This window comes from Miniopterus natalensis, chromosome 5 (assembly GCF_054644295.1).
Source record: "Miniopterus natalensis isolate mMinNat1 chromosome 5, mMinNat1.hap1, whole genome shotgun sequence".
Taxonomy (NCBI): Eukaryota; Metazoa; Chordata; class Mammalia; order Chiroptera; family Miniopteridae; genus Miniopterus; species Miniopterus natalensis.
In genome coordinates this window covers 55,358,163-55,382,024 of record NC_142085.1, presented here as the reverse complement: position 1 = coordinate 55,382,024, position 23,862 = coordinate 55,358,163, and the positions used below count along the sequence as shown (strand labels likewise).

General features: G+C 41.7%; 1 protein-coding gene across 1 annotated transcript in view; it reads right to left on the bottom strand.

Moving 5' to 3' along the window:
• Nucleotides 1-697: 697 nt before the first annotated feature.
• CRYBG1 (crystallin beta-gamma domain containing 1) overlaps nt 698-23,862 on the bottom strand; it is a 155,092-nt gene continuing 131,927 nt past the window's right edge. The window contains exons 9-22 of the mRNA XM_016217516.2: nt 22,383-22,509; nt 20,385-20,420; nt 19,033-19,190; nt 18,243-18,369; nt 18,005-18,150; nt 14,106-14,232; nt 13,868-13,900; nt 12,869-12,981; nt 11,152-11,281; nt 8,710-8,849; nt 7,361-7,484; nt 6,768-6,926; nt 5,103-5,265; nt 698-1,417 (exon numbers count right to left, since the gene is read on the bottom strand). Of these exons, the coding sequence (XP_016073002.2) occupies nt 1,329-1,417; nt 5,103-5,265; nt 6,768-6,926; nt 7,361-7,484; nt 8,710-8,849; nt 11,152-11,281; nt 12,869-12,981; nt 13,868-13,900; nt 14,106-14,232; nt 18,005-18,150; nt 18,243-18,369; nt 19,033-19,190; nt 20,385-20,420; nt 22,383-22,509 (1,672 nt within the window). The 3' untranslated portion in view covers nt 698-1,328. The remainder of the gene's footprint in view (nt 1,418-5,102; nt 5,266-6,767; nt 6,927-7,360; nt 7,485-8,709; nt 8,850-11,151; nt 11,282-12,868; nt 12,982-13,867; nt 13,901-14,105; nt 14,233-18,004; nt 18,151-18,242; nt 18,370-19,032; nt 19,191-20,384; nt 20,421-22,382; nt 22,510-23,862) is intronic.

The following is a 23,862-nucleotide window of genomic DNA, read 5'->3' as shown; positions in this document are numbered from 1 at the left end:
AGGGACACACTGGAACAGAAGAAAAGGAAACGAGGTTTGTTCTTCCCCTGATGAGAGCACCAGCATTCAGTGACGAGGACAATGACATGAGGACAGAAAGAGGAAGAGGGCATTCAAGGATTGTTCAGCAGTTTTGTTCAAAGTGAGCATGCACTGTTTGAGCAGCACCATGTGGGCAGTGTATTGTCAGCAGTTAAACATTTTCAACTTTCACTGAAATGCTTGCTGAATTTTAGGGTTTTCAGCGTTCTAAGATTTGACCAACAAGCATTGCTTAAAGCCTCCTTTCCTTTACTTTTGGAAGAGAATTGCTGGTCATCCTCCTGAGCCTTCCACACCCAAAGTAAGTGACCACAGGGGCTGCGATACCCTGAGACCAGAGCTTTCCCCGGAGCAGGGCTGTGGAACATTACAGGTAAGGTAGCCCCATGCAGGCCTCCTGCCAGTGCAGCTGGAGAAAGGGTAGGGAATTAGGCTAAATGACCTGAGTTTAGCAAAGGATCGCATAACATTGCTTCAGAACTAGTTATAGATGAGTGGGGATGGGTAATAAATTAGGTCGTGGTGATACTGTTCCAGCAGCATCTGTAAGAAAAGCTTTAAACAGCACTCATTTGTGACAGTCTTAAGGCAGCCCACGGTGAGTTAAATAATCTAAATCCAGCTCATAAGTGTAAGTAGACAAGGACATGAAATCTTTTAAATGTACTAACTTTTAATATTAACAGAAAAGTGTTTTGTCTATACTCATTCAGTTCCTTAAAATATGAGTATATAATTTCTCTCTTTGCTATACAGCATAATTATGATTCCAGAAAACAGAAGATCAGGGACCAAAACTATAGGCCTAATACATTACTTCTCAAGTGCTAAAGTTTCTACCTTACAGACTTCAGCCTTTACCCTTCCCTTTAAAGTGTAAGGGATTTGTAGGTCCACCAAGTCGGTGAATTTGTTCGTGTTCTCTCCTGTCACTGTCTTTGGAAATCATTTAAAATGTACATAGTCCTAACATCTTGAGATAAGATTTTTTTAAAAACACCCCAAAGCTGCTAATGAGGCAACCTATATAAGCAGCTGCTGAAAGGAAATGAAAGGCAAGAAATGAAAGAAGAAGAAATTATTGGTTTAAAACTATTACAGTCTTTTGGAGATGAGACCACTGTCCCAGTCCTGGCAGCATGATTCAAGAGTGAATGTAGAGTTACTGAAGGAGCACACGGCTTCCTCTTGGTTCTTCCGTGAGCAGTCCTTTTTTTGGTTTGTTTTTTATAATAAGGTAGCTGGGAGACCTGCAGAAATACTCCTCCCGTGGTCTTCGTCCAGGTTTACAGGACCATGGCTTCCCACACTTGTGTTAACTTCTCTTTGCTGGCGGTGTTCAGGATAATGTGATTTTGATCATACTGTGCACCCCCTGAAAAAAGGAAAAGCAAAGTAGTAAAAGGAAATGTGCCCACTGTGAAGGGGCCGCGGCAGACATAGTTCACCTCAGCACCAGAATAACTAGGTAGGAGAAACCGGGCGCAGAGCCGTGGGCCCCAGGAAACAGCGGAGGACAGCCCTGACCCGCACCCAGTCGGACAGGTCGGTCGCTGGGGGTGAATGTGTTCAAGTCCCACGGTAAGGGCACCAGCAGCTCCCCCAGGATTTCTTACTTCCTGGGGCTCCTTTTCCCACTCAAGTCTTAAAACTTAGTCCACAATTATTCTTAAGATGCCTGAAACTGGGGGGATCAGGGAAGAATCTGGAGCAGAGAAAAGGAGCAAAGAGACTGAAATACGTTCAGTGGTGGGGTCATGGCTTTGAGATACAGTGAGGAAAACAGGCAGACCTGAGCGTAGTGGATGGCTGTCCGATGGAACGGGTTTTGCATGAACAATGAAAAATGGCCGAATTAGGTAAACGGGGGTCTAAGTGGCGCCCAGGGGCATGGGCAGCACTCCCGCTACTGTACTCACAGGCTTTGGTGCGTAAAATCGAGGCACCTCAGATGCGGAGTTCGGTTTACTAGCACAGGCCCAGAGACTGCCTTTCACCAGATGTAAGAGTATCTTCCAAGGGTGCCTACTAGATATTTCTGATACTTGGTTGTTAAAAACAGCCTCATGGTCTTCTCTTAATGGAGAAGTTCTAACAAAAGGGTGATCTGACTTTTTCCCATGCGAGATAAACATCCTTTCAGGTGCCTTATGCTTTTCTAGCATAAGTCCCTGCACCAAGGCTGTGGCACTGAGGACTCCATCAGAGCAGAAATCTGTTCACCTGCTGCAGGGTGAGTGTGACTGGTAATGAAATCATACTGCAGCCTCAAGCTAAGAAGAGTTAAACGTCCTTACTCTCTTTTAAAGCACTTACAGTATATCCAAAAGGTCTGATAACTTACACCACAGATCTGGGTAAGTGGGGAAGGAAATCATCTCCTATCCAGTGTTCCTCTTGTACAAGTTTGGTTTATCATCATTGGTAATCTAGAGCCTCTACACAGCGAGGTATAGGATGGAATACAAGGGCGTGTGCCTTGGGCCTTCTGTGTGCAAGTCTGCAGTGGAAAAACGTTACTACCACCAGCAAACCTCACAGTGCCCACTAAGTCACACACAGTCTGCTCCACTGAGAGTTCTGGAAGTGTTATCTCAAGGTCACAATGTCTTTCATTCTTTGAGGTTATAGCGTTTTAACTTCCTTTTTTTGTGTACATTATGGCATAATTCTAATTAGAATCATGAAGACTAGAAAGTTCCTGAGAAATAATCTGATTCATTCTTCTTCCTTTGGGAGAATTAAAATCATCCCAGACATCTGATGCTTTTAAACTGCACATGAATCAACGCCCACTGTTGTCATAACGTATGTGGTCTGGAATAATACATGAATGTCCACCAAAACAACTCGTGCCCCAGACACCAAGAGACAGGTCCTGTAAATCTTATAGCAACATAGTTAGGTAACACATGGTTCCATAGTTGTAGCTAAAGACAATTACAGTTTCCTATAAAGTGCACCAAAGAGATGTAATTGTATTTCCTTTGCAGTCTGTGGGACGTGTGGCCCTACTTGCTCATGTCCACGAGATGGCACCGTTCTCCCATTCTGAGATTTAAATGCTGTTTAACAAGCCACCAAGTGACTAAGGCAGCAGCTACATACTAGACAGACTGAGGGTTCACAGCATACAAACATTATCCTTACTCAGGAGGCATTTGACCAACTTCCGTGCATTTTAGGAAGGGACTTTGGAACTTAAAGCACTAAGGAGGCACTTCCTTGAGTCCCACAGTTCTTGTCAGAGTCAAAACTGGAAGCCAGGTATCCTTACTCCTGGTCAACTGTTAATGTAGGAAATGCGGAAAAGTCCTATATGCCTGGCGATTCTAGAAGGAAGCTCTCTGAAGCCAAGGTAGTATCCTTTATTTTTCTACCTGGACCCTTCCACATAGTGGGTACCCAATAAATACATGTTTAAAAAAACAAAGGGAAAATGCTCTAAGTTAGCTCATGAGGGTAACTGACCTTAACCCTGGACAGAAGCAACTCATCACATTTGTAAAAAACATGAATCCATTTTTTTAGGGAAAAAAACCAACATTTCCAATTTAGTCACTTTCTTTGGCTTTTCTAGAGGTTTTGAAACTACCTCCAGTTCAACAGATTGATGAAAGTAAGAATAAAAAAGGGTCTGGTTCAGCGATTCTTAACCAGTCTGAACCTCAGGTTGATCATCTGTAGAATGTCCACAAATGACAAATCTTGTACCTAATGTCATGTGAAGGAGATATTTCTATTACCACTCATTTTCTGAATGTTACATCTGTTTTCTTGTATCCTGCATTTCATGTGTGGTTTTGGTCCCCATGTAGCCTGTTACGTATCGCTTAGTTAGTGCTCCCTAAGTGTACTCTGCCTTTGCCTCACAAGCTGAGTTTGCCCCGAGCACCTTTCCAGCCTCTCAGGTTCTTCGTGAATTCTAATCCCAGTATTAAGTGGGCTGCCCACTCGATCCATGACACCCACTTCTGCTCCCCATGCAGTCACCAAAGCCCCTGATGAAAATGTTCAGGTTTATTCTCCATCATCCAGAGAAGTTATTTTAAAACCAAGTTGCAGCTGTTTCTTTACCCCTATATCAATTTTTAATGACAGCCTGGCCGAGAGCCATGGTTAAAGTAAAATTGAACCAATTTTCTAGCAATTTTTAAAAATGAAGTATGTGATATAGTAAAGGCTACATTATAACCATTTCACTGAATTTATAAACATAATCATGTTGGCTTTCCTGATAGGAAATAGAAAGTCTCCATTAATGTTTTAACGCAAAATTACCCATAGGACATAAATAAAACACACTTCTTCATATGCTTGTCAGTAGCAACAAGAGTTTACTGAATTCCCATGTCTATGTTAGAAAATCACTTTTGTTTTATGTTGTTTTTAAATTATCAGAGGTTCTCCTAGTGGTAAGGGGAACTTGCTAAAAATGCAGATTCTCAGGCCCCAACCCAGACCTACTGTATCAGAAACTGAGGGTGAAGCCTATAGCCTATATTTTAGTAAGTCCTCTAGATGATTCTGATGTAGATAAAGTTTGGGAAACACTGCCCAAAATTTATTTGTTCTTCCCAAGCACCATCAGTTTGCTCTGGATTTTCATTGAGTACATGTTCAGTTAAAATCCTCTTGGCTGTGTTGTTTAATTCCTTTTAGATCTTAGATCTTTTCAATGAAAGGTGACATGTATAGACATGAGAATCAAGTGTACTGAGACCACAGCCTTTTAGCTTGTGATTTTTCATCTCACGCTGCTAAAATAAAACAGAAGATTTGAAGACCACCCATGTGCAGACTCCACCTCAACACTTAAGGCCAGACGGACTGATCCCCTGAGCCTCAGTTTTGGGGCTGTAGCGTGGGACGGGTAGGAGGGAATAACACAGGCTGCTGTGAAGGTCATGAGAATGCAAAGTGTTTAGCACAGTGGCTGACACGTCGTAAGTAATCTCTTACTATTTGTCACAGTACACACACCATTTTCAGAAGTAAAGAATAGATTTTTAGTTAACTAAGGAAGACACAACCAAGAAAATAAAAGAAACAATCCTCACCTTTGATATCTAAAACTAAATTTGGCTTCAACTTGCTGTAGATCCTGCCGTCCGACTTCATGCTCCAGAACTGACTCTCAGCATTCTGGTCGAGGGACAGGCCCAGCTTGGAGCCGGAGGTGACCAGGCTCCCCACAATCGTCAGGCAGCAGTCTTCGGCTATCTGCTTAGTGCAGAGACACGGTATCTTAGAGATGGACATATGCTTAAGTGTTACCGGTTCCCTGTTTAAACTAATTTTTAAAGTCACCCTAGATCCTGGCTTCATTTACCCTTACGCCCCTTAGTTCAGATGACACGAGTGATGGAGAGTTCTGTTCCTGTCCATTGTAAGAGACGTCTGCCCTTTGTGAGACTGTCTTATAGTGAGAGAAGCCTGAGAACTGGATAGTTTTCCCTCCCGGAAATGACTGTCCTCTAAGGCTGGGTCTGTTGCTAAATCCTCCCCTCCCCCCCAGCCACCTCTGCTCAGCTGGACTCTTCTAGAATGTGGCTGCACGTCTAATTTTGAAGGCTGTTGTAGCACTAAAGTGGCTAAAAGGGCAATTTGTTATTTTAAAATTTGAAATTCCATTTATTAATTTCTCTCGTCTTTTTTTCATGAGAAATGTCAAATTTTCTTAAAAGGCATGCTATCCAGCTGTGAAAGGAGAAAGAAGAAAATACCAATGCAGTAAAGTACGTTTTCATGCGGGAGTTTTGTGGTCCTTCTGAGTCTGCTTCAGTGTATGGTAGTCACATGTTCACACAACACTTAACAGCGCTGAAGAAAATGCTCACGGAAAGGACTATCTACACTGAGATAAAAGGGCTGATGATCTAGGCTGCTTTACTTCTCATCAGCCTACTGAATTCAAAGTTGTTAAGTAAAATCACTAAAATATTTGTTAGAAATCATTGATGAAAGGCTCCATTTTTCTTGAATTGTCTAAGATTATTCAAAGGCAGAATTGGCCATTTTGCGCTCCTGTGTTACAGCTCTTGCTGTTCCTTCTGTGCGAGTCTGAACAGCACTTGGGCTCACTGGAAGGATGACTCTCCCCCAGGCACCACGGGCCTAATTAACAAGCCCTTCACAGGCTGTGTGCCTTCTGCTGACTCATGGGCACCACGTTTAGAAAAAAATTGGGAGCAAACAGTCAAGTCTATAAAATCAGGAAGTTAAAAAGAGTTTCTACAACAGAAGCATGAGCTCCTCTCATAAACTCTTACTCCATGCAGCCCTTAAGCTGTGTTATGGAGGAGTGAGGCGAGAGGAAGGTGGGGCATTTTCCACTCTCCAGGGTGTGACAGTGAGGAAATGGATTGTGTCTACACGGGCTGGCACCTCCTCTGCCTTCATTCTAGTCTGTGAGGTCTTCCAAAACGAGCAGACCAAGAGAGGTTTGTGTTGATAATGCTGGGGCTTATAGTTCATCTCTATACCTAGTAGAAATTACTATATAATTTTCCATTACTATATAAAAATCAAGTACAGATATCAACACTCTATCTTGGATCAGTCTTAGATTTACCTCCCATTTTACATCTGCAGACTGGTTCTATAAGAGCTAAGAAATATTTTCATGAAAAACCTAGTTTATTTCTGAAGGTGCCCCAGGAATCGTGAAATAGCATTGACTTGAAAGAGGCCATCACAGGCCTCTGTCTCGTCCTAAAGCTCACCCTGCATTTGATGCATCCCTCTTGATAAATCCAGATCTGATCGTCAGCACCGACATCCTCCATGACCTGGATTCTGAGAAGCTTCAGGTCCTCTAAGTTTCCGTTGGTTGACATGAATAACCCTGTTGCTTTGTTTCGAAGTCTGAAATAAATTCGTTTCTAGAAGACAAAACCCCAGCAATGATCACATAAGTTGTACTGTTAGAAGCACTGAGCAGCATCAATGACGGGCAGAATCCAAGGTGAGGGTGAGTTAGGGACAATTTCTATACCCAAGAGTCCCAGAAGCTTTAGGATTTTCTCGCTGAGAAGATTCTGATGAAATGTTAAAGAAGTGCCCGGGGCAGGGAGCCTGCCTGTGGACAACCCAGGGCCTGCGACCCGCCATGTTTTGATGTCAGGCGTGATAATAGCATTTCTGAAAGCAGCTATGACCTCTTAGCACCAGAAACAGCCCAAATTCAGAAATTCAGGGTGATGACAGGAGGGGCAAATTTCAAACTTAAAATTGAAACTCAAAAGTTGAATTACATTTACCAAAAATTAAAAATAATTCAGAGAAGAGTCTATTCAAAGCATGGAGAAAAAAATACCTGATTAAAAGGTCGTAGAGAACCTATTTGGTGACAGCCACTGAATTCATACCAGTTAGGTACTTCTGCTGGTGACAGAAGGAACTGCCGACCCCGGTAATTGCCATATTCATAAGTAACCCATCTGCAAAGAGAAAGGTAGATAACTGCAAGTAAGCGGCAGTATCCACTTGACAACGCGCCTCAATTACAGTTTTAGAACGTTTCCAATTTTTAGACTGAGCTTTATACTTTAAATATACGTGGTGGGAGGGACTACCTTGTTTTCTAAAATACCCGTTTCTCAACAAATAGCAAATTCTTGGTACATAATTATGCCACAAAGTTCTAGTGAAGAGAAATAGGTAAGTTTTTCCTCCACTAAGGCAATGAAATCGAGCTAATAGTCTTTCAGCAGGACAGCCCAGTAGTCCTATGTTTCACAAAACATTTCCAGTTGTAATAATGGATCTGTTATGTAAATAGTTAATATTCGTAAAGTTCTTAGTGCGTGGTAAATTAAATAAAAAATAACTCAAATTTTAGTTTAAAGTGGGAGTAATCTTCCTCAATCCAGAAAACTGCCAAAGCTACCCAGGGCTCCCGGAGATGCGGGTGCCCACCCGAGGTTATGAGCTCCCACACATAGTGGCATGCGGCCAGCAGCCTTCCTCTGGCCGGTGTGTCACATCAGGGAAGAATGTTCTCGACTTTTAATCCTGGAGCTCAAAACCTGCTGGGGGAAAAAATCACCCACAATTCTAGCACCCAAATAATTTTTTTTAAGCAGCTATGGTCCCTTCCAACACTTGATGCATACAGGTAGACTATACCTGTTGTTTTTGTGAGTGAAAGAAAAATACTTTCTTAAAAGCATTTATTACATTGATAGTTCTTACTCATTTTTACATCTTAATTTCAAAATTACTCAAAGTTGAGGAAAATCTTCCCATATTGACCTTTAAGTGCACAGCATCTGCCAGTCACTCCTGGTTAAAGGGAAACCCCAACCCATACTCCAGAATCAAAGGAACTTGGTCTTTCAAAGGGAAAGGAAAAATGAGCTCTTACTTGCTAAACAAGTGCTCAATAAATGTAGTGAGCATTGCTTTGCAAAGCATTCCCCTAGGAACTTTGAGGTGTTAAAGACAAGTCCTTATCTTAAGTAAACTAAAAATGTGGAGGAAGAGATGAGAGATGCCTCACACATGGCCTTTCCCAATGAGAAGGGTACACTATGAAGGCGCATAATTATTAACCCTTACAGAAAATAGCAGGGGTTTAAGGTAAGGCAGGAGAGAAAGAAGTATGGCCAAACTTAATCTTTAAAATCGACTCTTACTAAATAAGCAAGTAGGTAACGCACTTACATGCCACCGATCACCTGAACAGAGCGTATCTGCGTGTTGAATCCTAGGGATCGGAGGTTGACTGCTTCTGCGTTAAGTTCAATCTTTTTTCCTTTGAAGTCTTCTCTTTCGAAAAGAATAATTGTTGGTTCAGACAATTCCTGTTTAGGAACAAAAATAATGTTGTGTTTACTCATCTTTGATAGTAAGTTGAGCTTATGCAAAAATCATTTTGTTCCAAGGACAGAGCAGGATATCTGGCCGGGCTTGGCCTGTCATAAACCCTTTCCCGGGAAGTCGGGGTATTTGTACGCTCCAGAGCTAAATATAGGAAGGAAGGGGGCAGGGAGTTTTCCTACTGCATGGAAAGGCAGGTAAATGTAAATAGTGCTACAAAGGGTGGGGGATATCCCAGGCACAAAGGAATGGGTATATACGCCTGGAATAGTGACATGTTTAATGAATTTATTTTCAATCCTGCCATTTTCTACTGTGATAAGGAAGGGCTGGGACTGGAAAGCTATGGACATAAATGGTGAAGGTCAGAGGGCTATTGCAGTCTTCGGGTCTAGTGTATGCATTTTCAACTGTCTTCTTTGTTTTAATTGTCAACAGACAATGATTCTGTGCACTCATGCTCCCAAACTTTCCTGGAGGAATATTGTTAGGAGGAGAGAAAACTACAGGATGGAAACCCTATGTTCAAACTGTCATTTATTTTCAAATTATAGATCCTTATGACCCTAGACCAAGCTCTAATGATAATAATCCTAAAATCATAAATGATACATCAAAAATTCCCTACCTGCTTAAAGTTTTGCGGCAAGGGCGTGGGCCTTACTGCTTCGTTTATGTGAATGTGCCCTGACACGTAGATTCTGTTGACCAGTAAACAGAAGATTACTGTGTAAAGGTGGTTTGTGTGGTATCTGAAGGCTAATGAATCCTACCACATCATTCCATGTTTCACTGCTATTTTCACATCTCAATAAAGGTCAACATTTTAGTTATTTGAACATGCAGGCAAGGATGAGATAAAACCAACTCACATAAATTCTTTCTGCCTTTAAAACTAAAATCAACCATATATGTTTAAAACTTTTTATGAGAGATCAGCTACTGAAAACTAAAATCTTTCCAAAACTACACACTCAGACTAACATCTGAACATTACCTTGCAGTTTTGTTCTAATGAATATTGCTTTGACTACATCAAAAGTAAAGATTTCTGTTCAGAAGGGGCACTATAATCTGGATTAACACGTGATAAACCGGGAGAAGTCACTTGATTGCAAATCTCAAAAACAACAGCGTAATAGGTTTTGTGTTATTTTTTAATCCTCACTCGAGGATATTTTTTCCATAGCTTTTTAGAGAGAGTGGAAGGGAGAGAGAGAGAATGATGTGAGACAGCCTCATTGGTTGCCTCCGGCATGAGCTCTGACCAGGGCCGGGGATTGAGGCTGCAACCGAGGTACATGCCCTTGACCACAATCCAATCCAGGACCCTTCAGTCCATGGATCGAAGCTCTACCCACTGAGCCAAACCAGCTAGGGCAACAGCATAACAGATTTTAAAACTATAAGTAATTTCTGCAAATCAATAACAACAACAAAAGATACAGGAAACTATAAAGAGCTGAGCAAAGGATATAAACAGACAATCCACTGAACAGAAAACCCAAATGACTAGTAAGTACATGAGATACCAACCTCTCCAATAGTGAAACACAGATTAACAATGAGGGAATACTTTCTACCCAATTCCTTCAAAAGGTAGGAGGTCAGAGTACTCAGTAATGGCAACGACGTGGAAAACGAACCCACGGGCACTGCCAGCAAGAGCCTGAAGTGGTAGAGCTGGGCAGCACTTAGTGAAGCTGCATATTCACGCACATAAACCCAGCGAGTCCACTCCGTAATATGTGTGCCCAAGAGACCTCCGCAGGCTCATGGGGAGGCACAGATGAGAATAAACGAGCAAAGCACGGCGATGGGATGCTTGCCCCGGTTAGAGTCAGTAGAGATACAAACAGCATAGTGGCCAGCTCTTAAAATCAGGTACTGAGTTATGTCTATCATGCAGTGAGAACTATAGCATCACGCTGTATATAAATCAAAAGTCTATATAGAGGCTTTTTAAAAACACTTTTTATAAGAATATCCAAGCCATGTCCCACATGCATTACAATGGGTGTCTGTAAAGGGGAGAGGGGTGAAAGAGGGATCGGGTATGAGACGGACAAACAGGCGAGGGGCCGGGAACGACCCAGGATGGTTGTGTGCCATGACCGAGTCAACACTGCCTCAGTCTGAGAAAACAGCAAACAAAAACAATTTACATGTTAAAGATCTAAAAAGAGCTCAAAAGCTACAGGGTAGGAAGTTCTGCTGCAACTCGCTTCTGCCCGACTGTGTGGGCCGCGCGTGTCCGGCACGCTGGGTTCACAGTGACATACTCACAACATCTATAAACCGCAGGGACTTCACGCTCGCTCCCGGCAGGCAGCCCATTGCGGAGAGGCACGGGTAATGGCCTTCCTCCAGCACGTACTGGTTACCTGAGAAATGTTCTCCGTCGTACGCAACCCAGCTGCAGTAGGAAAAACCACAAACACGTACAAAATGTGACTGGAGTATTCCTGCTCAAGACTCTGATTTTTAGAGGTAGCCTGCTATAAAACAACATGCTCGTGGCTGACAGTGTTCTTTCTTCAAAAATATCTGGACATATTTTCTGCATTTAATCTGGTGGCAAATATTTACAATAAGTCAGTTGTTAGCTTTGCATTTGGGAAATAAAACCTCTCTCTCCGTGAAATGATTCCTGTTTTTCCTCTCCAGCTGCCAGCACTCCTTGCTGCTCTCACGGGTGCCACATTCTCCCAGCCACTGAAGTGTTGTCAAGCCCTGGGGTCCTCTCGAAAATCCTTCAACCTTCACAGCTAGTCAGTCACCTGGGTCTGCTGATTTCCTCCCAAAATTTCTCTCACATTCCTCTATTCTCATTCCCAACACCTCTGCGCTGGGCCGGAGTGAAATTACCATCGTGACTCACACAAGTCACTCAGCCTCTCTGGGCCTCAGCGTTACTGATAAAATGGTGATTCACCATGTCTGCCTAGGAGAGTTGGCGTTTGGGGTTTTTTTGTTTTGTTTTGTTTTGCTTTTCATCCAACAAATGCTTATCGAGGACTAACTCTGTATCAGACACTGTTCCATTGCTGGGGGCAGAATAGAGGCCAAAACCAAGTCCCTACTATCTTGAAGTTTACACTCTAGTGAGCTCAGACAGACAATAAATGAACAAAAAGTTGTATGTCTGATGGTAATAAATGAAGTTGGGTAGGTGACAAAGAGGAACCGGGACAGGTGGAGGGATGTGCCCATAAAGACTGAAGCTTTACTGGGAACCTGCATTTGAATGCAAAGGTGCTCTTTCCACTCTGCCATAGGAAGCGAAATGACGGTGCCTTTTAGACCATACAGAACTATGAGTAAAGGCACTATTACTATTATCATTCGACTGAATTCTCATCACCCCTGGCAAGGGTTGCTCCAAGGGTTTCTTGACCAAGTTTGCCCTGACCTTGGGCTCTCCCCTTTCAAAAGCTTTTGTAAAACCACTGTTTTCAGCAGAGCACTTCAAGCTCATGCCTTTCCCGCTGTGATTCCTATGGCATTCATCCAAACTCATATGCTCGGAGGGGCACCTTCACGACCTGATGCCACCCTCCCAAACTTGTATCCCCTCCCCCCAGTGAAAAGACCTGCCAGCTAGAGAGGGCGGTGTGCTCCCTGGTCGGCAAACGCACCAACTCCCCCGCAGCCATGCACTCGCCTGCCATGCAGAACGCCTATCCTACCCCTTATGTGACAGGAAAACATCTACCTTGGGAGGTACCTTAGAGATTACTCAGCCCCTCTGCGGATGATGGGATAGGCCTAGAGAGGACAGAGCCCGGTCCATATCCCTGGAGATGGTGATCTTTAGCTTGCCCAACCCACACCGGTCTCCATGTCCTCTGAGGTCCTGCACTTTAGTACTCACTTGTATTATCTGGGGGGTTTATCTAGTACCAACCACCTAAAGGTGTCACTAAATACTGCTGATGTGTGAATTCTATTTTCCCCAGTGACACGGCTCTGCCAGTCCGCTGTGTTCCGCTGTGTTGCTTACCTGCCTCCTAAAACTCTGCAAGACTTGGTAGAAAAGGAATCATCAATTTGACTTGTTGTTTCTTCAAAACATTGACTTTGACCTTGAAACTCTGGTTCCGAAAACAAGTGAATCTTGGAAAAAGTAAATGGAAATACATAAAATTATTCTGCAAACACATTAACTCAATCAGCATTGGACGTGACCCAAACATGTTGTTAACTCTTGTGATAGTAAAGGAATTTTATAAATCCTTTCATTTTGTACTTCTACATTAATACCAATTAGAAATGCTTTGGCTGTATCACTCACAACTGTTTAAGTCAGAGACATCAAAGCACAATCCACCAACAGAGGTAGCTTTCTATAGAGCACTCTGTCCCAACAAGCTGTGAGGCATTTTAAAGCTTTACTGTGGCCAAAAGTAATTGTTCATCAGTTCTAACATTTACAAGAAACTATATTTTGGAAACAGTATAGCTTTCCTCCCTCTCCATGGAAGATATGTGCTGACTGATTAGAATCTTGTGTAAGCCAGTAAAGGAGGCTACAGTGGGGTTTGTGCCTCTGTAATTACGGCTGTCTGAACACTTCCAGTAAAAAGCCCAAATAACAAGTGTAATGGCTTCAGTGAGAGACCATATTAAAGAGATCATATAAAATGTTTGTCTAATGCAGACACAGCTAACATGAAAACTCATTTTACTGTTTATCACAATAACTATATGTATTGTTTGAAATATTAACTTGTGCATTCATGTAAACTCTGATTCAATATAATGATATAAAAATTCAGCATTATATCATGAGAGCATTTTATAAGAAGTATTTAGATATGAATCAATGGTATCAAGCATTAAGATACTTAAATCTAATTTAAAAATACAGTTATGCTTTCAGACATAAAAATGTGTAAAACTAACAAAATGTCCCAAATGTCTGAAGTTTTACACATAAGTTCAGCTTTTCAATGGATGGCCCCTAATTATAAAAAATAGAATTTTTTTTTTTTTAAGTTACCTGATTTCGTCTCCTTGGCCCAGTGAAAGAATCCTAAAAAGTTTTAAAGGGAAGAGTTAGAAGAGAGTAAGTAGAGCAGACATCTTTAAAAAACTTTTCTTCTTCCAGATTAGCAATTACTGTTAAAAATAATATCAGCATAGTATCTATGGTGTTAAGTATTACATGAACCAGAAGGACACATGAAGGAAATCCAGAATTCAGTTAAATATTCCCATACAAAAATATGTCTCCTTACCAAACATATGGGTTGAACAGAAGAGATCTTATAATTTTTTCCTCCCCAGTCCTCAAAACTGGTATAAAGGCCTTTATCCAGTATATACTGTTCTCCTGTGAAGTCAGGATTTTCATAGGCTACCCATCTGAAGAGACAAAAACCCTGATTTGTCATAGTTCATCATTTACATAAACAACAAAACTATTAGTCACCTCTCAGTAACGCTGTATCACACAGAAACTTGCATTTGTTTTACTAATCAGCAATCTTAATAATTTTCCTGATTCTCCATTAGTCTTTTAGGAGCAGGTAGATTTGTCCAGATGAGACGTCAAAGTGGTGAGTGAAAGAGCATCTTGGTGTGAGCCTTTTGGTGTTCTTGCTTATCCAGTCCTATGCCTTGAGAAAGCGCCCATGGAGACTGTGTCTGTATTTCTTTCTAATTCTATTCTAAGGAAATAATTTGGACTTTCAAGAAGCAGCTGTCAAAGTACTTCTAATAGGCAAGTAGGACTTCTTTTTGTTATCAGCATGAATATATTTTTTCCAGAAATATACAGGGTGGGGGAAAAGTAGGTCTACAGTTGTGAGTATGTGAAACACAGAGTTTATTCTTGTATTATTATTTATTATTGTATTATTTTCCATACGAACTGTAAAACTACTTCTGCCCACCCAGTATTATAGGAAGCTACGTATCCATTTCACAATAAACCACGCTGTAAAAAACAGTTGACAGAAGAAACAGTTAAAAATTAAAAAAACAGCTAAGTAAAATTTTGTTTTAAATGAGATTTCCAACATGACATGCATATGTAATAAGCAAAATTGAACAAATGCTCAGAAATACTAAAAACAAATCCTTCTGGAATGTTTTCATTTACCTTTTAAGTGATCTGCACTCAGAGAGGAAAAGCAACTCACTAGGATGCTATTTCCTACCCAAAGACAAAGTCTTTGAGAGGAAGGAAATTTTTCAATTCTGTTATATCCAAGTGTTATATCCAAGTGTCTGCTCCTCAGTTAATTCACTGCCCTCCTGATCCCCTTACCGCTGAAAGGAATAATGCTTATATGCCTCTATGCATACTAAGAACTTTCCAGAATGCTTTCACATTTACTATCACATTAATGATGTACTCTAGGGAGGTACTGGTTTTCCCATTTTACAGAAGGAAAAACCTAGACACAGAAAAATTAATTCATTTATTCATTGAAGAAACACTGGCCACTTACCATATGCCAGGAACTAGACTGGCATGAGGTAAGCAAAGATGAAAGACTAAATCCTTGCCCTCAAAAGCTGACAGATGAGTAACAAGCATCACATGGAATTATTTATCGGTGTTTGTTCTGAATGGGAAGTGACTTGTCTAAGGTGACACAATCACTTAGTGGCTGGGGATGATCGAACCCCTGATTGAGTCTCCTGAGGCTCATCAGGTTCTCTTCACCTCAATGCCCTGAACTGCCACCTGCCCTATAAAGTTTCCTTTTAGGACATACACTTAGAATAGATTACGATTTTAAAAGTCCACACACTTAGAATAGATTATGATTTTACTATCTAAAGGGCTTGACTGAAACAAAAATGCACAGAACAAGGCTCTCAAAGAAGATTTTTCTGACTTTGAGCTCTATACTGAGAAATAAAGAACCAAACTAAAATGCTTATTTAACAAGAATGAAGTCATTAAGGTAATTTTTATTTGAAACCATTAAAAACGAGTAGGTCCGTCTTCCTCCCTCAAATCTTGGCACAGCTCCCCCTTCCCGTCCCACACGGCCCCACTCCAGGGCTAGCCCCTCCAAAGTCTCCCGAGTTCAAACTGGAAACTAATCTCTCTGCTGTGGATTCTCAGAGCACTTAATCCCTGCGCCTTTTGTAGCATAATTATGTTTTATATAAATACTGTAACTTCTTTGAGGACATAATAAAATGCTGTGCACAAAACAGACTTCAATAAATATTTGTTAAATGACCAATGAAATATGAGGAAGCAGCTGGGCCCGGTAAGTACAGAAGCCTTTCCACAGCCACACAATTTGAAAGGAAGTGGCGTGCGCGCCCACACCTCCCTTCAGCTTCCCCCAGTGTCAAAACCCAACTGCTACAACCAGTCAAGGAGCCTGGCCAGGAAATGCTACTAGAGGTGACTAAAAATAGAAACACGTAAAAGCAACGTTTTATAAAGGGAAATGATTTCAAATAAACAAGGGTTGGGTAAAAAAAAAAAAAGGCTGGCCCAGCACAGTAAGTCTATCTGTGCTGACAGCACAGTCTAATAAATGCCCAGGGAAATTCTGCACAGCACCCTGTGTTTCTTCTTCGCGGCCGCATGACTGAGCTCTGACTAACTGAACCAACACACCTGGTGAATATCAGAACGCACAACTGTTTGCTCACATGGGCCTGGTCACTGTATTTTCCTTCTAAATAATTAACTTCAACAGTAATCTCTAAATATCGCCTCAGCGACATTTCAGATGACTTCTCTCACACCATCCCTTTTATCTACGGCAGGTTCTAAAACGTTAGGGCTCCAGAACAGGACTAAGGAGAAAGCATTTCCTGTTAAGAACACAAGACCCAGAAGTCCCTGGTGTCATTCTGCCAAGATAGAGCCACAAGCAACAGCCTACACAAGAATCTGGTGGACGTGACTCACAGTAACATACCACACTGGAGACACATCTCAGATATCCAGGGCTCTGTGGAAGGCCCCGTGAAATGCAATAGAGTGGAGGTTAGAATGGCTCAGATGGCCTATGTTACTACTCACGACATAAAAAACCTGACATCAAGCACTTTAAACAGAACCAATGTCAGATGATTTCATATAACCATTTAAAAATATTCTCATTCACAACAAATTATAACTTTCAGCCTGGGTCATAAGAATAATTATAGAATTCCTTTTAATAGACACTCCTCCCCCCCTCCAGTATCTGTGCCCACTCTTTCCTATGTTACTAGGGAACTGCTTACCCCAATCACATATAAGTGGCTCCTATGGAACTGAACCTACATCTCAGCTCCAATGATGGGCACATAACACAGCCACAGCCATCGCCCTGGCTACAGTGGCTGGTTGAGGCAGGTATACAGGACTCAAGCCTACAGAATCAAAGTCACGCCTGGAATGTTTGTGAGAAAGAGAAGCTCTTTTCACTGGAAGAAGTGAGATGGAGGAACAAAAGCCAGATGGCCACCATACCACCAGATGGAAAGGCCTCCTAACTGAAGCTGGAATAGAAAAATCCCGGGCAAGAGACAGAGAGAGACCATGTTCTGATGACAGCACCTGAGCCCCTGTATCCAGCCATGACTGAAGCAAACCTTCTGCAGGACATTTCAGTTACGTAGGCCAGTAAATTCCACTTACACCACTTACACCAATCCAGGTTGGCTGTAGTCACTTGCATCCCAAAGAGTCTTGACTAACCATCTTTCAATAAAAACTTAGTTTAGCATTAATAAAGCATTCAATTGCTAACTCCAGGGACAAGGAAACAATTATTTTTATGTCAAAATAATAGTGGGGAAATATAATGGAGCAGGTGTAGGCCACAGGAAAGTGGAATGGGACTCTGTCCCTGCCTCGGGTGTCTAATGTAAAATCACTATATTATTTGATTCCCATCATAAGAAATTCATGAGATCTTTCCATGCAGAATGACAAAGGAAGTGGATCTGTAAATTTCTGTCACAAAACCCCAAAGCCTACTCCAATGTTATATTACACATGAAAATTATATGAGAAAGATTTCGAAAAGTGGTTATGAAAATATTGTGGCAGTAGGTATTAAATGACTGATTTAATGTTCAGCTTAATTCTCTGTCAGAGAAGGTATGGGTTTAGTGCTAAGCAAGGTGAAACCCACGTTTAAAATCCCGATTGGGTTATTTCACTTACACTCCACTCAGTACATTAATGGACTGTGTCTTCACTCCATACCCGGTCTCCATTAAATTAGCAACAATTCCTAATACATCGATACTGGAACCTTTGGATCCAAAGTGTTTTTCACTGTACATTATCATGTGAGCATTTGAAAAATCCTATTGAGAAAAAAAAAAATGCAAAATTCAAAGGCTAGCCATGTACTATCCCCAAACATCAAGTATTAGCCGTTAGCTTTTCTTTAACTTACACCTAATATAGGTCGTAAAGACTGAAGCTCTCCATTGTAACCTCCCCAGGCTTTCCAGTCCTTGTATTCTCCTTCTTCAAGCAAATACTGATGACCTGTAAATCCAGACTTTTCATAAGCAACCCAACTGCAACAGAAAAAAACATGGAGGAGAAATTCTCAGGTAAAATGTTTCCAATGTATGGATCAGTTTCACTGACAAACACAAATAGTTATAAGTTATGACTATTGGGATTCTTCTCTAAAATTTAAGCTGTTAACAGAATGGCTCCAAGAAAACAATCTAAGAAACATACATCAATGTTTTGTAAAGGAGGGTAGGGGTGTGTGTGTGTGTGTGTAATAAGGACTGACTCAAAAGGATATCAGCAAATAAAACTGGATAAACATTATATATTTTTGCCCATTTATAAGACCACTAGCAGTATACACTTCCAAAGGAAATATATAAAATCTAGAAAATATAAAATATGATCATAAAAAAAAAAAAAGAAAGCAAACTAACAGTTCAGTAGCTTAGAGCATAATATTAATAAACAAGATTGTAGATTTGATCAATCTGGCTGGGCCGACAGACCAGCCTTGCTCAGCTGACTGACCCCAAACCAGCCCGTCAAACTGCTGTCAAATCCGGGTCACCACTGGCTGAGGAGAACAATTTTGAAATTCTCTCTACTGTAAGATCTGGAATGTTTGTGTGTGTGTGTATTTTTTTTGGGGGGGAGGGGCATGTTTATTACTTGATTAAAGAGGAAAAATAAATCCTTACAGGTTGTGCCTCTCTACTTACATGCCTCTAAGAACTTTCATAGAGCCCACCGATGTCAACGGCAAATGTTCGTCTCCAGTGGTTTCTTCTGCTTCGCTCCCTTCCATGATAAAACTACACATTTCTGTTTCTAGTTCCACACATTTTCCCTCAAAGAAAGGCTTTTCATAAATAATTACCTGTAACAGAAAGGAGATATACCAGTACTTTGTAAGAAGTTAAATATCTCAACAGCTAAACGTTAAATCAGTAATTTAACAACACTAAGTCCTGGAACACAAATTAAAATTTTCTCATCGTATTTTTAAAAATTAACTAAATAACAATGCCTTATGATTTTAAAAATCAGAATTTTTTTCCTGATGTGGTATAGCCCAAAGCTAAGGTTCAAAAGACAGTTTATAAACAATTGGGTTTTGTTTCAATGTCTCGAACTGATACTTAGAATTTCACTTAGGCCAAACTAAAGAATCAGAATATTCTAAGTTGTTTTAAAAATGAAACAAGCTACCCCTGGCTGGTGTGGCTCAGTTGCTTGGGAATCATCCTGTGCACCAAGGGTCGCCAGTTTAATTCCTGGTCAGGGCACATGCCTGGGTTGTGGGTTGGATCCCTGATGGGGGGCGCCATCAGGAGGCAACCAATCGATGTTTTCTCTCACATCGATGTTTCTCTCTCTCTCCCTCTCCCTCCCTCTCCCTCTAAAAATCAATAAATATTACTTAAAAAAAAAGAAAAAGAAAGAAAGAAACAGCCCTGGCTGGTTTGGCTCAGTGGTTAGAGCGTCGGCCCACGGACTGAAGGGTCCCGGGTTCAATTCCGGCCAAGGGCATGTATCTCAGTTGCAGCCTCAATCCCTGGCCCTCGGTCGGGGCAAGTGCAGGAGGCAACCGGTCAATGTGTCTCTCTCACATAGATGTCTCTGTCTCTCTGTCTCTCTCTCTCTCTGTACCTTCCACTCTCTCTGGGAAAAATATCCTTGGGTGAGGATTTAAAAAAAATAAAAATGAAACAAACTAAAGATCAAACTATGTCACAGATGTGGGAAGCAGAAGGAGCCTGTTGGAGTAGGGAGAACTTGTCTTGAAAGTTTTTTCCTGGCTACTGGCAAGCAGTCACAGGCCCTACAATTAGTAAATACAACTACAAATTATAAACGTGATACAACAATGAACCTCTGAGCCATGGCTGCACACGCTGCTAGCGACAACTAGTGCCATCAGCACCTTCCAGCCTCAAGGATGGCATGTGGAAGTGGGGACAACTTCCTTTGGCTGCAATTATGTTTCATGCAGGTTGAGCTGTAAAATCACACAAGTATTATCCTCATAGAGACAGACTGGGAATAAAATTTAAAATATATATAGTTTTACCTTTGGATCTATAGGGAATTCAACTTTACGACCACCCTGAAAAGAAAATAACACAGTGAGAAAAATGGTTTTTCATTGACACATTACCTTTTATATTACACGTGGCAGATTATGGTAAGCCACAGAATCTCACAGTGAGAGGAGATTCCGGTTTGTTTAAATTTACGTAGACAGCTCTAAAATTACCAACAACGCAGAACACATGAGGAAGATGGCCTGGGGCAGAGTCTCACAGACTGGTCTATAAGCTGCATCTACCTGTTAGCTGTGTTTTTTGACCCAATAAATTTTAGTTGTTTTTTAACTCAGTAAATTTCTCAAAAAAACAAACAACACAACCCAACCCAAAACCGTATTTCTCATTCTCTTAAAAAGCAGTCCTAAGATCTGACATATCTGGAACCAAATTCTCACAGGAGCAACCCTCACCTCCTGAGCTTAACTAACCCTCCACTGTGCTCACTCTGCGGCCGGGACTCGGGCTCCCGTCTGCCCGTCTCCACTGGCCCCTAGTTCAGTTCCCAGCCAGCCTCAGTCGTGTCTATTTGCTGCCTGGCCCCTGGAGGCATTTGATTTAGAAACCTATGGTTTACAAAACTGTTGAAGTTCACAATATGATCTGGAAGATTCTTGAAATAATTAACATGTTAGGTAAAATTTAAAACATCCCAAAGGATGGATCTATGGAGGTTGTTATACTTTTATAATAAAAACTTCTTCTAATTCCCCCAAACTCACTAAAAATAAACCATACAAGGATATTAAACACAGTAAGAGTTAAAATCAGCAGTGGGAAAGTCAGGAGATATTTTTCAGCAATATATATTTAACAGCTTAAAAAAAAATACGCAGCACAGCCTATGATGCTCAAATGGACCAAATGAACTGTAATTATAAAGGAATGTGGCTGATTTTGCCAACAAACCAGAGCGTATACAACCAAGTAAGTACCCTTTCCAAAAGTAATTCTATTCAAATGCAATAAACTTCACAGTTTTATAAATTATCATTAAAAACTGCCTTCTAAATCAGGGGCAATTCTAATACGTTCACAAAACTAACAAAACTTTGGTCTTTGAAAGTGGATTTAGTTTTAGAAAAAAGCCCCAAATCATCTGCCTTAAGACCAGCAAACATGCAGCTAAGTTACCACAAGCTTTGTCAGGAGGGCTGAGATTAAGATAAAAAGTTATCTCCCTGAAGTCCTAATTTATTTCAAACAGACTCAGAAGACAACTGCAGAGCGGAATTTCAAAATCATGTTTATAGGCAGAGCCACCCTTACTTAGCGGGTACCCACTACACTGAGGCACACACTGTGCTCGGGGACAGGACAGTTGCAGCCTGGATCCTCCCAAGGCTTCGAGTCCAACACAAGAACCAGACAAAGAACAGGGCACAAAACGGGGGTAGGGCAGAGCAAGCACAGGCTCCTCGCTAAGGCAAATACTTGAGAACACAGCATTCATTTAGACAGCCAGCCCCAGTGCCCCGAAAGCTGCCACCCAGCCTTCTGTCACTATGACGGGCTGGTCCACAGCGGGTCCTGCCCTTCTCCAGCCCCGTCCTGGCTCATGCAGTGCCTTCTCTGGCATCTCCATCTAAAATTAGCCACCTAAGGCCCACCTTCGTTTATCCCCCCAAGCATCCCTTTCTTGGTCACATCACCCACAAGTTGGACTTTATCTGTCCTTCCTCCTGTTTTGCCAGAGAGGTCTAATTTTTTTCACTTTCTTTACTTCCTAAACCTGCCCCGGGCTGAAGCTCTGTGCACACATCTGGTCTCTGGAAGGCTGAGAATTCCTGAAGGCAAAGGACAAGGGCTTATCCACATTTTTTCACCTGAAGCACCTAGCAAGTTATCTTTTCTGTTATTTCTATCTACTACCTATCTGTTTTTAAAAGTCTGCTTTATTGCATCGAAGTCACATCCTGTGACTTATCAAAGTCGAGGCTGGCAAAGAATCACCCACTCCAAGGACACTGTTACATTTTTACCATTTTCAGAGGCCGCATGGATCCAATGTATGCTACGTCTGTATTCCAGAAGGACAAGTCAGGGTATTCGCCAGGCTCCAGGATAAATGGGACACCCAGAAATCCGGGTTCTTCATAAATCAGCCATCTAATTAGCACCGAGAAAGGAAATAAACAGAGACAGTTCGTCACCTATCTCAGTGATGAGCAAGGGAAAGAACAGGAGGGGACGTGGATGGGCCTGGACGATGCGTGGTTACACTCAGCAACGTTAGACTCGAGCAGGAATAAACCATTATATGTGCATCTTCTTAAGAGTCTGCTTGTCTCCTTGGTTGGTTCTGTCCACTTATTTTAATTTACATTAAGAATTGCTTTAAAGTGTAAACATCTCTATTACTTCCAAGTGTTAAAAGTACAGTTGTCTTGTTGCTCTGTGTGCATTTAGAGAGGGAGGCCACAGCTAGGAAATCTCAAGCTATGTTTTAAAAGGCAACATCTCACTTGTAACCAAATAATAGGATATTCTACTTACTCCTCTGTCATAGTGTCAAAGATTAATAACAGCTAACATCCACCTAGAGCTTAATAAGGAATGCCGCCCAGGATTTCATCTAATCCCCTTACCAGTGCTCTGAGGAAGGAAAGCTACTGTCCCCTTTTTATAGATGAGGTTAAGTACATTGCTCAGGGCCACATAGCCAAAGGCAGAGCCGAGCCCAGCTGACTCCAGACCCAGGCTCCTAATCATTTTCTGATGGTAGTTTTCTCATTCCAGGGCGCGCATGTAACCGACTCCACGGTGACTCAGGCTCACCACAGTGAGCATGACAGTGCACAGCGCTGGCCTCGCGGGCTCTGAAATTCTGTAAGGCTCCTTGTTCCCAAGCCCCAAAGCTTCCTGAGTTCTTGGATTTTTATGGCTTTTTCAATACCACACCCTTTTATTAGGCTTGTCAGCTATCACTTCTCCTGTGGCCAGGGAACCAGCGCCCCACCCTCCCCTAATGTGCTAGAAACCAGGAAACCAGAAACTTATGCCTGTTAGAACCGTCTCTAAGGACGGTGAAAGTCTTAGCAATTTCCTGGCTCCTGGAAGGGTTCTGGAAAGGTGAGGTGGCTGGAGAAGTGGCTTTTATATAAGAGAGTTGTTATATACCCTCTTCATAGACAAACGAAGAATTCTTGGTGATCACTTCTACCCTCCAGTTCTTTGTTAGTCTTGCCAGTGGCCCAGCTGGGGCTTTCCACCATGTTCCCCAGGACACCACGCCAAAAAGGGGGTGGCTGTAAATGAAATCTCTTACCAGCAGATGCATCAGATTCTCCCTCTTTGCTTTTCTCTTGTTCCCAATCTTGGCCCAAGGGCACATTTTTTTTTGGTGATAGCTTTTGTTTAAAATTCCCCTGGATAAATCAGTAACTTCTTTAGACTCACTAATTATACAGGGATTTACAATCAAAATCCTACTGAAGACTTGTCAACACACACACACACACG